General features: G+C 43.6%; 1 protein-coding gene across 1 annotated transcript; it reads left to right on the forward strand.

Annotated features, from left to right (window-relative positions):
* The first annotated feature begins 1,263 nt into the window (after positions 1-1,263).
* Positions 1,264-7,911, forward strand: LOC108044962. Its single transcript, XM_017124136.2, has 4 exons — positions 1,264-1,522; positions 3,051-3,491; positions 3,548-3,745; positions 7,200-7,911. Exons 1-4 carry the CDS (start codon positions 1,520-1,522, stop codon positions 7,749-7,751), a joined length of 1,194 nt encoding a protein of 397 aa, XP_016979625.1. The 5' UTR covers positions 1,264-1,519; the 3' UTR covers positions 7,752-7,911.
* Positions 7,912-19,163: the final 11,252 nt, after the last annotated feature.

Consider the following 19,163-nt stretch of genomic DNA (forward strand, 5'->3'; position numbering starts at 1 on the left):
TTTCCACTCTCGCAGAGACCGGCAAACGAATTGTGTTTTGTTTATCTGCGAGCGGGAGAGCCGCCCGGCTAGATAGCCATATGGACTGGGCCCTATCTGGCCGAGATCGGCCCACCTAACGATCGATCAATTACTCTACGCGGCGCGAGCATGTGTCATCCGCTGGAGAGCGCTAATTTGTAATGAGTTTTGAGTATTTTGAGCATTTCTCATCGTGTTGAAATCTGGCTGGCCTAATCAATAACTAAACGGTTTTTTTCACGGCCATTAGGCTGGGTTATATTGGCTATAAATCTATTTGGTTCGCGCTAAGCTGGTAATAAATTGTTGCCATATTACTACAAATGAAAGTGGTTGACTAAGCCAAGTAGCACTTTTAATATTCCTATACAATATTCTAATACAAGTTTTCTTTATTAGCATTCAGAATAAATATTTAGTTCTATTAAGAAACTTCTTAAGCCCAATAAGATATGTTTTCAAAAAAACAGCATACCCAATTTACATATTGAAGAAGTGGTTGCAATTAAAATAACCTTATCTCAATTATTTTAGGATACTGGAATATTTTTATAGTGATTATTTAAAATATGTTACTGTGGTTTTCTGTCTGAGACATATTTGTATGACACTCTACGTCTTTGTTCTTAACTTACTTGAGGGGATAATGATAAATCCATTTCTGTCCATTCCTTCTGCTATACCTTGTCCCGATGTACAGGGTAATTCCAGGCCCAAACACACCCAGTCTCAGCCATCCGCTCGCTCAGCTGTGTTCTTTTATGGCTTTCTCGCTTTGTTTTTGGCACTCTGCGAATGTTTTGAGCGCTTTTCTTGAGCTGCCCTGGAGATTGCACACTCATGTCGACCGAAGCGAGACACTCACGTCCGTCGAGAGAGGCTCTTCCTCTCCCACTCTTCGCCTCTCCCACTTCCACTCCCACTCCCGCCCCTAGCTGCTATCTCTCTTTCGCGAGCGAGCGGCCCGGCGGTCGGGCGTCCGCCTCCTCATTAGTATTCTCATAGTGACCGAGAAGTTCGGTACGTCTCCGCCGGCCCCAAATAGCTGCATGCGAAAAAAGAAAAAGGGGAAAAAAAAAAAAAAAAGAAAAGACAAGCGAGAAAGCCACTCCAATCCACTCCAGTCCACTCCACTCCACTCCACTACACTACACTACACTCCACTCTCGGCATCGCTCTCCACGTCCGCCTCTCCAGAAATCGACAGCGACTTCAGTCGACTTCGACGGCGGGCAATTCGATCGGTTCGGAATCAAATCATAGCGGACAGTCGAAGGCAGCGCGTCGACACTTAGCGCGATAGTCCCTCTCACCGAGATACAAAAATTCGCCAATTTTGCGATTCCGCGTTCGCTTGAGTTATTATTTTGTTTTGTTTTTTTTCGTTTTTTTTGCATTGGATTCTGGAAGTTTCCTTCCGTAAAAAAAACAACCAAGTTAAGCGTGTCAACTAAAACTGAAATTTGTGCGGAATTCACAGACAACGATTTTTATGTAAATGGTGAGTAAATGTGACTACTTTAAGTATCAGTATCGCAAGGGAGATTGGCTTTTGTTATGGTTGGGGTTTTTCGACGGTGGAAAGAACGGAAGCCACCTGATAAGTGCAGGTGTTTAATGTAATGGCCAGGAATGACTGATGAAATAGTCAGTGCAATAACATATCGGGGTAGGGACTCCGATGACCCAGGAATAGTTATTAATCAGCAGAGAGGGGCCCTTCTATCTCCAGCTTCCTATGAGTCTGGTCGTTCGTGAATCACAAAAAAATTACTAATTATCATGGATCACTTCCAGAATTTCCAGGAAAACATATTGACAGCCTCCGAAGATTTGTTTTTATAAGTGAATCACGCATTTTATAAGTATTACAATTACGAAAACTCATAAATTGTTTGGAACCCTTCTTTAGGATACTATAGATACGCAAATACTTTTGGTTCTTTTGGGCTGTTTAAAAACCTTTCCGAAAATCAAAAAAAAAACTAAAGCAAAAGAGCGAAACATGTGAAATTAATTTACACGTTTCGTGCGTCCATTGATGGGGGAGGGGGCAGAGGTATGGGGGTGGGGGGGGGTGGTGTATTGGTAGTTGGCCGGCGAATGGATGCGTCAGCGGTTGAGGCGAAAAGCGACAACGATTCGGCATGGACAAGGTTCGAGCCAAGAGCGGAGGACAGGGCCGGGGCGATAAAGCCAGAGAGAAACGGCCCAGAGCGGGCGAATTTCACAAAAGTTTGCAAGAAGCCAAGTTCGTTGACCATGTTGTCCAGTGTATTAGATACAGATACGTGTGGATCGGACAGGGCCTACCCCACCAGCACCACCTGCCAATGGCAGTGGCACCACAATCACAATCACCAGCACCAGTCGACCTCCACCCCGACACACGATGATTCAGCCAGAAAAGGCGGCCAAATAAAGAAATTTATTTTTAATTTTAAATAATTATGTCAGACAGATAAAGACAGCAATAGTTAAAAAGCGCAAACGATAACAATAACAAATCACGCACGCTTCGGGACCCCAAACAATTGCGATTATATGTCCAGGTGGGAATCCCCGAGAGCGGCCAACAATCATCATCGCCCACTCACACACTCACGTGCTTGGGTTCGTTGTTTTGGTTTTGGTTTTGGTTTTGGCTTTGCTTTTGGTTGATATTAAGCAAATGTTGGCCAAGCACAAGGAGTGTGGGGAAAAAGGGGGGAGGGGGGGAGATAATATATAACCAGTCGGTTAAGTTCATACACGCGTCCGTTAGTCTTGACTTATGGTAATTGGTCCCTACTCGGCGGGTAACATATTCAACCATCGCTCGAGCACCAAGCCCTCATTTTGGCAAATCTATAAATATATATATAAATATCCGAAAATTGTCTAGACCAATATATAAACCTGTTGGGTTTTCTTATGTTAAATACTAACGTGCGCCCAATGTTTGACGTCAAGGCTAGCCAAAGGTTTGTGCCATTGTATTAAACCCTATTTGTCTGTTCTTTGTTTTCTTTTTCGGTACCGCCCAATAGACGACAGCTGACCGCCCGCTCGACGTCAGCAGGAGCAGCGGAAGCGGCAACAAAACGGCCAGCACAAGGGATCCAACGCAACCGCCGCTGTCGCCGCCGTCCGTGGATCGACGTCGTCCGAAAGGAATCTGGTCGCTGCTAACGCTCGCCTTGGTCATGAGCCAGCTTCTGCACTTCCCATGCTCCGGCGGCGGCTGCGGCGTCTCGGCTGCACCCACGCCCGACCCCGCCACCACCTCCACCTCCGCTCCCAGCTTCATAGTCCCGCTGAAGCACCTGCAGAAGCGCAGCCACTCGGGGGTCACCTTCTGGCTGCGATTCCAGGAGGAACTGAAGGCCAGCAGATCGCATCTGGAGTGGGAGAACACCTGCGGGCACAATCGCACCGGCCTCAATCCGAAGCGCAATCGCCAGGCGAAACGCTGCAAGAAGCGACAAATGGTAAGTTTAAATCACACCCCCCGCAAAAGGACCAAACTAATTGAAAAAAAAAACAGATCTTACAGAACCTGCAAATTGAAACCGCTCGGAATTTGAGGCACGTTCAGTCCGAGGACAAGGCCAGGACCACCACCAATCCGGACCAACTGGCCACCAACAACTCCAAGGCCCTCGATATCATGAAGAGGCGAAAGTGGACCCTGCACAAAGTCAACTACAAGTTTCTGCCCCGTCTGAATAACAGCAGTCAGCAGGTGAGCTAAATATCCGACTACTTTTCCCTAAGATACAACCATTCAGTTGCCATCCAGTGAGTGATCACTTACAAACATCAAACACGCCAAAGTGGGTTCTTCTGTTGCCAGGGAGCAGCTTGAGGTGATAAAAAAGAGGGTCACGTGAGGCCTGCGTAGGTGCAAACAGGCCGTCACAAGTTAACTGCGAGTGGAGCGGTCATATGAGTCCGAGTTCGAGACCGAGTCCGAGTCCGAGGAATCGTGCCGGTAGACGCGAGAGTGGTCTCTATAGTTTGGCCAAAACACTAAACTGATCGTTGACACTGGATGATGGGCATGGTAGTTGAGATTAGCTAGAAGTGGTTAGAAAAGTTTCAGAGTAGCGTCCCTCATCCAGTTCACAGAGCCTCAACTTGCCGACCGCACCTCGCCCCGATTCGTCAGCATTAGCCAGCGTTTCGGGACGCCCCATTAACCGTCGATTTGCATTGGCAAACAACAACAGCACGAGGGGGAACATTAGCAATCGATGCCATAACCACATAAAGATTAAGAGTAAATTGACGGCGTGCGCTCGCCTTTTTGAGTATTGTTTATTTAGATCCATCGCAGCAAACCCCCCTCCCCATCTCCCTACCCACCGAACCGGCCTTGATTCAAGATCACGTTTTATGATTGCCTTACCCCGTATATTGGATCGTTCTGATTCGAAACCGATTCAAAGCTGAAACGAAAAACCGAGCTAAATAATTCCAAGTGGATAATTCGTTGGACAAACAAAATAAAATCAAGCGTGAAATTTTATTTATTTACACTCTTGACAAGTAAACAACAACAAACAGAAGGTAATCAAATTTTGAATTATATTCGGCATCGATATCTGAATTATTGTGTTGACGGATAGAGGAAAATTATGGAGCTTCTCACTTTGAAACTTTAGAGTCTGGAGCGTAGATTGGTTGAGGGCCCACACAATTTCATTTAACTGAAGTGTAGCCATTTAGTAATGGCAAATTGGCACCCCCGACAAATGATACCGTTTCGGGGGCTGGGAATTCGGAAATAGTTTCGCCCTGGCATGGGAAATGAGCAAACCCAGCTGAGGAAAAACCCGAGGTGACCGATAAGCCCGTGAATAATGTCGCCGGTTAGGTGGGGCAAGTGGGGCGTGTGGAGTGTGTGGAGTGTGTGGAGTATGGGCTCAGGAATGTAGGAGCCAGTATTCGCGGAATAATTGACTAATCGCGGAGCCGGCTTATCGTAACGGCGGGTACAAGTCAATACGACGTGACCACATGGCAAACCGAACCCCAAAAAGGGTCTAACCCACTTCTAGGCGTCATTGGACGTCATTGAGGGGGTGGATCAATCGAGATCGGTTTGGTTGCCTCAATGTGCTAATTCGAAGGTGTCCGGGAAAGTTTCGTGTAAGACAGAATTATCTGCAGATAACCAGATGAGGGTAGTTCACTTGGCATAGTCATAAACGGTTTTATGAGGGCCCCCCTTCTAAAATCGAGAGCGTGGTTAGGAGGTTTTGGTTTCGAAATAGCCCACATTTGGACCAGGGAAATAGCCGACTCATCTAAAGTCAGCCAAACGTCGCGATCAGAGTACAGGTGTCTCAAAGGTCAAACCAACTTGGAGTTTTTTTATTACTCGTTCTGCTAAACTTAGCCAACACCATCACTCCGTTCATTTGCCAATTCACTCAATCGCCTATTCAGGGCGATGAGCAAAGTTTGGCTTTCGCTGAAATTTCTCAATTGTCGTCATAGGTGGGGAAAAGTACCTGAATCTGAGATCACACAGAGAGAAAACACAGGCATTTAAATGACAAATCACAGACTTATATTGGAGGCTATAAGCCTGTAATTTGTCATTTAAACCAATTTTTAAATTGAAAAAAAAAATTATTTCCCGTCTCACTTTTGTAAACGATCTAAGACCTCAAGCCACTTTTCTACAACCTTTTCTCGCTCTGTACCAAGCTGGGAACTTGCCGCTCGGGATGTGTGCAGTGTCAATATTTGGCCAATATCGGCTACGTCAATGCCAATTGCGCCAACTAATTGTTGACATCCCCAAGCGGAACAGAGCCCAGAACGGAACCCGATCCGATGACGAGGTGCCAAGACGGACTGATAGAAGAACTCTATTTATAGGCATCGGTTCGTTTCGATACCGAGAAGCGGCCGTCTTTTTACGTCACATATTCCGACCGCTGATAGCAGCGGGATCGGAAGAAGGACGGAGTTTAACGATGATTTGTTTGAGCAGTTTTCAACGCTCATTTATTGTAAATGACACACTCGCGTTCGCTGGGCGGTACGATGATGGTGCGAGGGGGGAAGGGGGCGCAATTCGCGGTACGTATACGTGATATGTGATATGTGATTCATGCGAGCCGAACCGAGCCGTGGGTTCCCCCGAAACTCAAGCGAGAGCGAGCGAGAAAGGGCGAGCCGCGAGCGGCATGAATGAAACGAAGATACGACGAATACGTCACGAGCAAGCAGCCGAAGCGTAGCCGAGACCTCAAACAACAGTTACGAGAGAGCGCCGAGCGTTCGGCTCAATTTTCACTTTCAGCCGCCGGGCAGATACATTCATTTTTTTTCTTTTTTTTTTTGAGGGGGGGAGGGAAGTGTTGGTTTCGACGAAGCAGCGCAGCCAACGCGGTTCACTCAACCCAAAACAATCGAACTATTGGTCGGGCTATATGCCAAATAGCCACTAAATATATGCCATATAGATAGCGAACAGCACGTTCACATATCCAGTGTCCCCTGCCTCGTAATACCTTGATTTTACAATTCCATGATGGGACTTTAATTGCAAGAAGTAAGACCACTATATCGTATCATTAAAGGCTTTTTGATATCAACAACACCAAGCTGCTTTAAAAACAATGGGACCAAAACTAAGAACATTAGATGAGCCTGTGATCTTGGGTCACAATACTTAAATTTGTATTAACGATTTATTAATCAGTTTTATATATATTGATATCTTTTTAAAATTTTGTGTAAATATTTCCTTATCGAGTTACGAATAACATTCATAAGATTATATTAATTGAAATTTTCATATAATAAAAACTTAATCGTAATTTATATTTCATATCAATATGATCTTCAGAATGAAAAAGTTTAAATGTAAAATGACTCAAGGTAAAAATAATATGCACCCGAATTAAACATTAAATGACAAAAATTAAAATATGATTGATTATATTTTTTTTTAAAGGATCCTATTATCACTGTTCTTTGGTTATAAACATTATCCTTGTAATTTTGTAAGCATCTGCGGTTAGAAACTTGCTAACAGGCCTTACTTCAAAGAGATACTCAAGATACCTTGGCACTTTAGAACCTTCACACGAATATCACTCATGATTATTTTATAAGCATTGCGGTTTTGTGCTGGCAAACCAACTAAGCCGATTCCCGTTTTCCTTAACCCATTCCAGCTCAATCTGCGACATGTGCACCGCGACCTGCAGTTCTACGTGGGCGCCTTCAGCTATCTGCGGCACGCCAAGATGCACTGGGACTATGCCAATTTGCAGGCGGAAAGCGTGCTGTCCGAGGAACTGCTGCGCATGCGCACTTCCGCGAGGCAGGTGCTCTGCAGCGTGGAGGGGGCCATCAACCTGACCAATCTGCTGTACGGCCGCCAGCCGCCGTCGAAGGCCCGTCAGCAGCGCCAGAAAAAGCGGCAGGCCTCGCCGCTGGTGACCTACAAGATCATACCGCTGAAGCTGATGGAGAAGCGGTTGCAGCAGTTCAAAACGCCGCTGGTCGAGCTGCACCACCAGGCGACCTTGGCCGCCAGCGGCGCGGAAGTGGCCCCGCCCCCCGCCACCAACGACCTCCAGGTGGACGCACTCTTCGTCAAAATGGAGTTCGTCCAGTACCTGAAGAGCATTCGCAAGATCCTCGACGGCCAGCGGAAGCAGCTGTGCCAGAAGAAGTCCTTGCAGATGGTTTCAGGTGGCAAAGTCAAACAGATCAAAAGCTAATGAGAAAGAGCTTAAGCTTATACTTAATAGCTCACAACCGGTGAAACCTCCATTCCACGAAAACGAGGCTCATTCCATGAAGACATAAGACATCCTTAATTTATTAAACATCCTCTATTTATTACTCACGCCACCATACCACCAGTCACGACGAATCACGAGGAATCCCAGACACACCCAAGGCTATGAAAAAAACCGAATAAGTAATGAGAACAATCAACCAATCAACAAAAGCGAATGATATCGATATCTAAGGACGAATGTATTTTTTTTTTGTTTTTTGCGTAGCTGTAAGTCCCATTGTATTATTTATTATGTCAACTCGCCAACAATCTGCCGCACATTCCGCTAGATACTAAGTATACTTAGATATACATTGCCTTGTATTACGATGCTGTGATAGTAGATGATTAAAGTAAAGGCCACAAGCTATATATCTCCCCCGACTATATACACGGATATATGAACGTTTATACACACCTCTATGTAACATAGCTTTGTGTAGGTATTAACATTTTAGAAATCAAATATAAAACAATTGAAAGTACACACGTATCGGGAGTTTTTCTGCCGACCGGGTGGTCGTTCGATGAAGGGGGAATGGGAATGGGGATTCCTGCTGGCGCCATATCAATTACACTCGGTGTAGATTCCCACCGAAATTGCGCATACGCCCCGTTTTGGATGAGAGCCCAAAAGTAAAAGAGAGACATAAAAGTGTCCAAGCAATTTCCTTTTACGATCGTCGCCGCGGCTTTAATTGCAACAGAATTACGCGGCATTTATAGACTTGTTCAAATATTTTATGAGCCATATAATAATTCTCTCCTCTGGGTCACCTTCGCCTTTGTCCCTTTGTCAGCTGCGCTGCACACAAGCAACACCAGCGGTTTAACGACAAGAAATGTTCGTCGCCGCTCTTGATTCTCCATTCTCCGTTCTCCGTTCCCTCACCCCCTCCCCAGATCACCAATTCTCCCGGGACTTATCGCTGGGCCGGGATCTAAGCGCGCACCTTCACTGAGCACTGGATTTTTGATGTTCTCCTCTGCGGTTTGCCGGAGTACCCGAATCGGCTTTATCGCACACAATCAGCAATTGTCATTAATTTCGGACTCGGTGTACGTGCTCCGATTTGTCTGCCCAGCACTGCTCCTCCGACTCCTACTCCGACTCCTTTTCGGTGACTGATTCAACAATTTAATATGCCAAAGATAGAGCGACAGAGAGGGATGCACTCCCATTCCCATTCCCGTTCCCCGTTCCCATCCCCAGTTAAGATGGTTATCGGACTGATTTTATTGTGTCCTCTCCCTGCGGCAGCCTCTCCGTGTGATCTCTGGCCAAGATCACTGGGATGTTGGCCAGGTCCGAGATCCGAATGGGGCAGGCGGCGCACATGCAACTATGCGATCCCATTCATGGCCTTTCGGATCGCCATCGCCATCTCTACTTTAGTCAACTCAACCCCTCTCTTTTTCGCTGCTTTGCATGCAATACGGCCAGCGTCAACCCTTTTGTCCCTTTCAGGTGCACGTAGCGCACATCTATCTTCAGTTTTGATAGGTTTTTATTGGCCTGACCTTTATTAAATTGAAAATTATGTCTTTCTATGAGAAATGTTGAAATTCCTTCAGCTCTCCCAGTCCGGAAACCCTTTATTTGTCTGGGCATATGCGTTATCGTTCAGATTGTGCGATCCAAGGGCTAAGTACTAATGGTCATTAATGGTTAGTCTTGCAATATTGCCCATTTTTGTTTTGTGGTTAGATGGCCTTAAATAATACTGCTTGTTAAAATGTCTTTTAAAAATGCACACAAACAGCATCAATGAAAATAAACAAATTTACTACTAGTATTTAAAAATAAATATTGTTTTACAAAAATTGATACAAAATATATGCAATTTTAACAACACATTTACTTAAACCACTAAAAAGAACACTTACCGACTATTTATAGTAAATATTTGTTATCTGCACTGTTCTTATCTTATATGGATACTTTTTGGAAAACATTTAACTTTATTTTAATACTGAAAAGCTAGGTATTCCTGTGGTCGATACCTTCATTTGGGCCCTCTCCTCTCCTAGCTCCTGCTGAATGAACTTTTGCGCCTGCCACTGATCTAATCTAAATGTTTATTTTGTTTTGTTTCTGTTTTCTGTTCAGTTTTGAATCTGGATATTTTGTGTCCGACTGTTCCCGTCACAAGTCACGTGCACTGAACTGTTTTTTTTTTTTTTTTGTCTGGTCTTGGTCTTCAACGCGGCGGCAATTAATTTAAAATATCTTATTTCATTTGTGTTTTTCTTGTTTTCCCTCTTATTTTATATTTAACTTGTATTTGCTGTGTGTATTTTTGAGTTATGTTTTCCGCTGCTGATTTCCTCAGATAATGGCGTTACATTTATGTTCCCTAAATGTTCCCAAGGCCCCACGAGCAGGGTGACGGCAAGGAGGGGGGAGGGATGCAGGGGGGGGGGCAGCCCGCCCATCAAGGCGTGTGTCCAGTGTCCAGTATATCCAATAGTTCCGATTTGTAAAACGATTCGCGTGGACTTTTCGATTCGCGACTCTCCCACGAACTGCAATAATCGCTGGCTCATCGAATCCGTCCGCCTGTGGGAATCTATTCGCAATACGGAAGATTTTCAGGGAGGGGGGGAGGTGGGGGTTGCTCCAGTGAGGTGTTGAAATCTCCGTCCACAACTCAGCAGTTTCTCCGTTCACGGAATCGAAACCGCTTCTCAATCCGCTGGCCAGCTGCTCTTGGGCAACAAGTCGCCGCTCCCCCGCCCCCAAAAAAGTTTCCTCAAGAAGAGATCTTACTGTAAACACATTTGTCGAGCTGCAAAATTGGAGGTTGAGCTCCATTTGCTGACGGCTGTGAAAAACCCAATTTCACAGAGAAGGCCAACGCAAAAGTGCTCGAGAAGGAAAAGTGTGACATTTCCAAGAAGTTCATCGAGTCCAAGGAAAGTTTTTATTTCCATCACAAGGTAAGCCAAGGAAACATTTTAATTTGATCACAAGATCATTAAACAATCACGTGAGCGTTTATAAATAAAAGCCTATGCTTGTGTTTTTAACGAGGTTATCTTTAAACATTTAGTTTAATTGAGTTTGCCGCTTAATTATCTAAAATTGCACTTCTGTCATGCTAAATTTACCTCCCTCAGTGGCTTAGTGTTTATTATACAAATAAATTAACAGGTTTTTAATAGAAATTTTTATTGAGTTATTATTAACATCTCCTTATTACATTACCAAAAATGATCTCCCAGATTTAGCATTTGGTATCCTTAATATTTCCATCAAAAGATGCCCACTTTACAGCATAACTCATCCTTTGGCCAGCTGTAATCCCTTTAACTTTCTCTATTTGTTTGCCCCGAAATCGGGTCATTCAAGAACCATCTGACCAGGACATGGTCCAGTCTGAAGCCGTCTAAGCGGCGCCTTGGCCCAAATAAATTACGATCACTTAACAATGAGCAGGCCTTTTCATGACAATTTTTTTTTTTTTTTTTTTTTTTTGGCGTTTTCATGCAACCCCCCGCTTTTCCGCTTAATAAGGTCCAAAGGTGTTTTCAATTGCGAAATGGGATTCAATTGTCTGGCGGAAAAACAGCACTCGAGAGGGCCGCAAACATAAAGTGACACAAATTATGAAAGAACCACCGAGGGATCGATCGAGCGAGATCAAAGGTGACGCGCCCACTCTGCAACGGGCAACGGGCAACAAACGACAATTGAATCGCCTGCCAGCGGGACAAAAGCGGTACAGCGCATGGGGAAGGGGGGGAGGGTGATGGTGAAGCGGTACAAGGACAACGAAGGGCGAGGGGCAGCTGGACAATCGCACAATGAAGTGATCAGTGCCGGACAATGGGCAGGCGTTTTTAATTGTCAATGAATGCCACATCAGCTCTTGACCTTTTGCGGCTATTTGGGAAACAGTTGCTTCTGCGCCCTCCAGGCTGCGATCCGTGCGAAAAAGGTGGTCCACCACCCAGGTGAGAAGGCCCTAAAAATTCCAGCGCAGCGCAGCCGATTCAGATGCCGATTTTGATGAGCGTTGCGACAATGGAATTGATATAATTAATGGCCAGTTTGGCGCCAGACTTTCGGGACACGAAAAGGGAAGAGAGACTCGGCAACTGAGAGGCACAGCGTACACTCAGGAAAAAAATATGTTAATATATACATATGAAAAAGTAGTGATATATTCTCTATTAAAAGTCAATTAATCGAGAGGAAAGAGAAACATGGAAAATAAATCTGATATCAGACCAAAATATGTTATATGTAACTTTCTCTTTTGGGGCTTATAAAAACATCCGATAATTTAATAACCTTTTTAGCAATCCTACATTTTCATGTGTTTAAAATCATATTTAATATATGATTAGTAAAAAAGATTAATAGATTTATAGCCAAAGTATTTTCTTCAGGTGCACATATTTTGCATCTGATGTTGAATCAGAAAAGGTGGAAAAATTGATGAGCGTGTGCCTGCGATATCCTGTCAGAGGAGGCGGGGGTGGTGCCAGCTTATCGCTGGACAGGATCAGGGCGCAAACAGAACGGATAATAAGATGAAGAGGGAGAGGGGGAGGGGAGAAAGGGGTGGGGGGTATGCGCAAGTCAATCAGTCAAACACGAAGGCAATCACTCAATGGGAACACACACACGCTGGCAAAAGGGGCGAAGAGGTCACAATTCACAAGTGGCCCGTCAAATATTGACGGAACCCCTTTCGGACAAAGGCCCAGGACAAAAAACTTCACAGGCGAATGCGATGGTCAAATATTTGAATATGGAATCCCGGCATGCCGCTCCCTCCCCCGCCGTCCCACTCTCCCCCGCCTCACCGCCTTAAGGGATGTGGAATGCGGTGTCGATCTTGTTAACTGATATCGCTGCAGTTGCAGTTGCAGTTGCAGTTTCAGATGCAGTTGCAGTCGGTCCTCAAGTGCTCGAGTGCTCATGTTATCCTGGACAGTTCATTAAACCGAACGCGACTGGACTGCAGTTAATTGGTTGCCCATTATGGAGCTAGTCTGGGCCCGATCCGATCCCAGCCGATCGATCCGAGGCGAACGGCAGCTGTATGCAGTGGGAAAAAATAAGATCGGAATACGAAGCGTTGAAGTCAAAGTATTGATTTAATTAAGAGTATTTTAGCCTCTTTGAATGGAAGTTTTATTGGTCAACTTTTGGATCGAAATGGTTTCAAAACCCTACCTCCCCCACAAGTTTTAGCTTGGGTAATTACAAAAATACTTTTGTATTTTATACATCCATTAAGTTCAATTTTTCACCATCAAAAACTGGCTACAACATGTTCAATAGCTTTAGAATTAAAACGAACCAAAATTAAAACTTCTTGAGGTAAGCCACCTTAATGTACGGCGTTTTATTGTCCAAGTCTTGAATGTACTTTCTTGTCTTATTAGTAAATAACCTCTGAATTTTGTTATATATATCTCACTAAAATTGTAATTTTTTTTGGCAATTTCTAAATCATGTTTTCCACTGTGCACCGGATCGAGACAATATTTGATTAACAAATCCAGGGAGGAGGCATCGGTGGCGGCGAGCGACTGCAGAAATGGCAAAGGATAGGGAACTGACCAAGTGTGGCCCGTCGTCCGGCGATGGACAAATCGGACTAATTACTGGCCACTAATATGACAGCGTTCTCATTCAATTAAAATATCCATATCTAGTGCAATTAGACGATGTCCATCGCATTGCGGCTCCGCTCATTAAACTTGCACGAATTATTGCACGCACTTTGTCATACATTTTAATTTCACTTTGCCGAGATCACGATCCTCGATCCAGCGGGTTTGGCCCGGAATGGGGCTGCTCGGCTCTGAGCTATAACTAAATCTGAAAGAGAGAAAGAGATCTTCGGAGATCCGTGCTACACATTAGCAATTACGCTCATTACACTTAATTACAGAAAACTAGGAGTGCATGAAGATTTCCACTTGCGGACGGACGACTCCGAACGCGAATGCGAATGCGAGTGCGATCGCCAACCTGATCGTGAACCTGCAGTTGAATCGGAAAGATAAACGGGGCTGGAGGAGGAGTTTCCGAAGCTTCTGCCTCCAAGGAGGCACTGAAACAAATAACCAGGAGCACACATGTTAATTACTACCTAATAATTTGTGAATTCACGATGATAACATAACAAATAAGAAATTGTATTCATATAATGTTATAATCGTAATTGGGTACTTAAGGATTTTGTACTTTATTTTAGGTGATATTTTTTTTGCGGGGTTAATGCATATTTGTTTTCAAATACCAAAGATTTTAAATAGCCTTCAAAAGTTCGTACTTTGGACATTACAACTCGAAAAGATGTTAATGATTCAACAAAAACTAAACAATAAATTACGCTTTTTAAAACATCTTATTTATGTAAACCATTGTAAATTAATCAACAACAATCGGACTAGTTACACTAATAAAATGAATATTTCTTTTTCAAGGACTGCATACATTGAATTTTTTATGAATGTTAAATAATCATTAAATTAGGGATTCAATGTACTCTTCAACATTTTTTTTGTATATACTGGAAATCAATCAAAAAGGTATATGTCGCTCTGGAAATAGTTTTCTCAAAACAAAATATGAAGGCTTCAGGATAATCTTAGGTTTAGATTTTTATAAGCTGTATGTGCGTACGCTGTATATATGTAAAATAATTTTGTTAAAGTTTCTTTGAATCGCTTAAATCAATGACACTTTTTTCTGCGTGTGGGCAGCCGTCTGGGCCAAAGTCTGGGCCTAGTATCTCTGAATCTGCGAGCCGGGTGAAATGGGGATCAGGGACAGATAGAGATGGGGATAGAGAGAAAGAGAGAGAGACGGGGAGAAAGGCGGAGAAAAAGAGAGAGAGATATATAGAGAGAGAGAGAGAGCGAGAGCATGGAGAGCAAGTGAATTATTGCAGTCTCATTATGTGCGATGAGTTATGTATGGCGTATTGCTTTCGTCGTCAGCTCGTCAGCTTGAAGCCCTGGCTGGAAAGTGCTCGTGTATCTGCATCGCGCCGCCGAAACCTCGGACGGACTACCAGCCATCTGTCAGCCAGGCTCACAGCCTCGGCCTGAGTCCCAGTCCCGGTCCCAGTCTCAGTCTTCCGACCCCCTCCCCCCGGCGGCTCTGTCCTCGTCGAAGAATGTAGTGCGATGGTCGCCTAAATCAAGCGTACTTAGCGAATGATTTACATTCCGAGAGACAGCAAACACACTGCTTTGCGGTATGTGATGTTATGCGAGCAGCAAGCGCAGCAAAAGCAACAGCACAACAGCAACATCAACAGCAACAGCAACATCAACAGCAACTGCAACAGCAACAGCAACAGCAACATGCACGGCAGCAACATCCAGCTGAGAGTGTGTGCATGTGCCCCAAGTCAGAAGTCAGACCCAAAACGAAGAGCCAAGTCAACGAATCCCCAGATCTCCTACAGAAATATATAAATTATTTTTTATAATTTAGCATTTAAAAAACAACAAGTTTAAAAGCTATTTGACTCAACTGTCTAACCACTTCGTAAAGATTTGTGGTAAATAATCCGGAAAGCATAAACAGGAAGATGGATACGATTTATCTCAGTAATATGTTTATGAAATGCTCCAATGAATACAAACTATTAAACTAATTATTTTCAAAAAGATAATCAATCATTCCAAAAAAAATTCCATGTAAATTAATGAAAATTAAAATTACTTGGAGTCCCTGATTAACTGTATTTAAATTATAATAATAAAGATTACTTGGAAAAACAGCTGAACTTGTACTTTATATTCCAATGGCTAATAAAAATAATATCACTAACCGATAAGCTTTTTTAAAAATCAAACTCTTGGATTTTTTTTATTATATTATAATAAATGAAAACAAAATTACCATGCAACTGCATCACTCAGCATTCCCTGTGAATGAAATAAAAATTTCAAATCTCGGTAAGTTATAAGAAGGGGGGGGTATTGTGTTTGTTGACATCCTAGTCTGGTTACTCACCCATTGGCGTGGTGTACAAGTCAAATGTCATAACTCAAGGCGTGTGGACTGTTTTTCTGCTAATCAATATGCCGCAGCGAGCGCGTTGTGGGGCAAGCGATAATAAGCAGCAGCGTTGGAGGGGAGGGGAGGGGGTGGAGAGCGAACTGGGGAGTAGGTGGGGGGGGGGGTTCGACAGAGACGCACCGCAAAAGTCGGACGCTTCCTCGCATAAATATCACCAGCAATTACTCAGTCATAAGTCTGCCGCTCGCTCGTTTGCTGTCATGACATGAGTGACTCTGCCCCGGCGATGCTCGCTCTATAAGGTCCGCGCCACAGATCTCTCCTTTAATGCCCCTCCTCCCCCTTTCGGAACCCCCCAGTTATCCACCTTACCCCACCATCCGCAGTTATCCCCCAGTGTCCCCCGTTCCGGAGTATGCGCCCAAGTTTGCCGCTGGCAAAGAACGGACATCGAGTTGCTGCTGAAGATGGAGATGGAGATGAAGACGGCGATGGAGATGGAGATGGAGCTGAAGATGGAGATGAAGATGGAGCTGCGGCTGGAGCTGAAGCTGAAGCTAAAGCTAAAGCTGAAGATGGAACTGAAGATGGTCAAGGGCCCGGGCTCTGGTGTTGGTTTGGCAAATTTTTACAGCGCTTTATAAGCAGCCCGTTGCCGAGCGACCGAGCGACCAAGCGACCAAGCGAGCGGCCACTGGGCGGTAATTTGTTAAAGCTTCCTTACTTTTCAACACTCCGGAGATGGAGCGAGAAAGAGAGATGGAGCGGCTTTAATTGTGCCCCTTGAGTGGCTTGATGATAAATCTCCGGGGCTATCCATCTAAGCGCGCCAGTTCCAGGCGTTCCAGTTCGTCAAGATCGTCGTCCATCTGCACGGCGAGAAATCGCCACTATCTGGGTGAGTTTCGATAAATTTATTTCTATTTGGACACACTCGCACTCTGATAATAGTAACTTTGCAGAAAAATGACTCAATTAAAACTGACTCAATTAAAACTGAGTTCTAGTGTTTGAATTTGCTGTTAATCTACATTAAAATTGTTGTTTTTAATTTGGAAAAATTTTTTTTAATTTTTCTAGCTAGTTAATAAAAACAGATTCGTCTACTCAGCGATTAAAATAGAATTCCATGATCTGGCTATATTTAGCCACAACTTGTACTGCCTCTATTAGATTTTTTGAATAGGTGACAAAACTCAAAATTTCGAAGTTTAAAACATATAAAAATAAAAATGGGACTACAAAATGGTATACCTGCAAAATTAGTTTTTTTTTTTTCCAACTAAAAATATTTTTTTTACAATTCCATCTTTGATTAGTCTTTTAAAAATAATAATCGAAAATAGAAAACTATTTTCAAGGTACTAAATATATTTATCCAAGTTGTAACGTGCGGATTATGGGGTCCTTGGGTCCTAAGCTGGCTCCGCAGATTTTCGCTGAGTGTGCTTCCCGCGGGATGACGGGATGAGCATGATCGTGAAGATCAGCTCCCAAGCAGCTCCCTCTTCGGGCTGGCGACTTGGAGCACTTGCTTCCTCGACACAAATCAACGGGGATGACAGACTCTGACACCGGACTGGGGATGAGGATGAGGATGAGGATGAGTCCCGGGGCCTTCCATCATCATCCCAGTCGCCAGCTACGGTCCACGGCGAAGAAGTCCCGTCTTGAGTCAATGAAAATGTTAAGCATCTTACGCCAACATCAATTTTGCGTTTATTTATAGGCCGTTTTCCGCTCGTGTTGTTTATGGACTCGCTGTGTAAAAAACACCCCCCACCCCCGTTTTAGTTTCAGATTGCTTATGTTTGCCAGCTCAGCGCCCTCTGACGTCACTGATAAGTCGATTGAGGAACTATTGCCAATAAACATTTGTGATATGCCGGTTGAAATTGCAACCGACTGACGCAGCTTCTTTGGGGCATCTGTGTCGTCACCGATTTGGTTGTTGTATGTTCTGCTGTTGTAGTCCTTGTTGTTGTTGTTGGAGTCGCTGATTTTGTTGCCATATCACTGAGTCAATAACCAGCCAACACAACTTGTTGTTGCTGTTGTTGTTCAGCGTCACCGCCGCGAGCGAGTTTATTTGCGGCCTTATTTGGATACCCTGGTAAAAAGGTATATCCATGACAATCCCATATATTAACCATCACCAGCAAGCAAATATATATCAATAATTCAAACTATTTAAATTAATTAGCAATGATAAAACCTTTTTAAGTTAAGAAAGGATTTACTTTACTCATTAACAAAAACTATATTATATAGTAACTATTTTCTGTTAGGGTGCTTCTCAAGTCGCTGTTCGAGTTTCTTACTTTGCTTGTTTTACTTTTCGGCGCACGAAAAAAATTCAATGAATTTATCATAAAATTGCGAGAAACTCTGGCGTTTTTCTCCGAAAAATTAAATGTGCGACTTGAGCTTGGGACCTGGATGCTCGAACGTTTGCTGCTGGGGATGTGGAGGCGAGATGAGGGCGCCTCTTCGGCCCTCGGGAAATGTTTGGCGACCTTGGCCGTTAATAGGTGAAGGAAGGGGGGGGGGAGCTCTGTCCAGTCCAGATAAGGACTACCGGCGAACGATTGGAATTTCCGACAGAATTAAAAACAGAATAACTTCTTTTCATTTTACGGCAAGTTATACAATTGCAAATGAGCGAGTTATGGGTGTTGAACTTATTGGGAAATGGTTAGGTCTTCCCGGAATCCCCATAGCTTTCCACCGAAACTTTAACTCTGACCCCCAGACCCCTGAGAAATTTTTTGCCCGCCCTAATCTAATCTAAATAGAAATTTAAGCGGAAATCAGATAGCACTTGAAAATAGGCGTAGAAGCGCTTGAGAACCGCTTGTATTTCTGACGTCAAGTCGGTAAGTTCATATTAAATGCGAATGTGGCACAAGCCTAAGATAATTTAATTTGCGTAGTTTGTGTGACTAGAGTTTTTCGCGGCAATCGTTTAATGGACAGATCATTTTATGAACCAACTACAATGATTCATTAAGCTCTTGCTATTTATTGTGCGTATGCTGAATGTTGTGTATCTACATATAATTACTATATTTAGCTGTAAAAAACACAAAGCTGAAGGTTTTTCAACTTCTTGTTCATTATATTCAAGATCCAGTCTCTTGACCTTTTAACGATTTACAAATATAATTTAAACTTATGCTTAGTAATTATTATGGCAAAGTATTTAAATCCTTAGTTTTGTGATTCAATTAATTAAATGGCTTTTGAATACATTTTTAATTTATATATACCATTTGTCAACCTAGTATATATTATTTAGGGGTTTTGCTTTAGTAGTTAGACGAAAACTATTAGCTTTTAGGGAAATTTAAA

This window comes from Drosophila rhopaloa, unplaced genomic scaffold, assembly GCF_018152115.1.
Source record: "Drosophila rhopaloa isolate 14029-0021.01 unplaced genomic scaffold, ASM1815211v1 contig_3, whole genome shotgun sequence".
Taxonomy (NCBI): domain Eukaryota; kingdom Metazoa; phylum Arthropoda; class Insecta; order Diptera; family Drosophilidae; genus Drosophila; species Drosophila rhopaloa.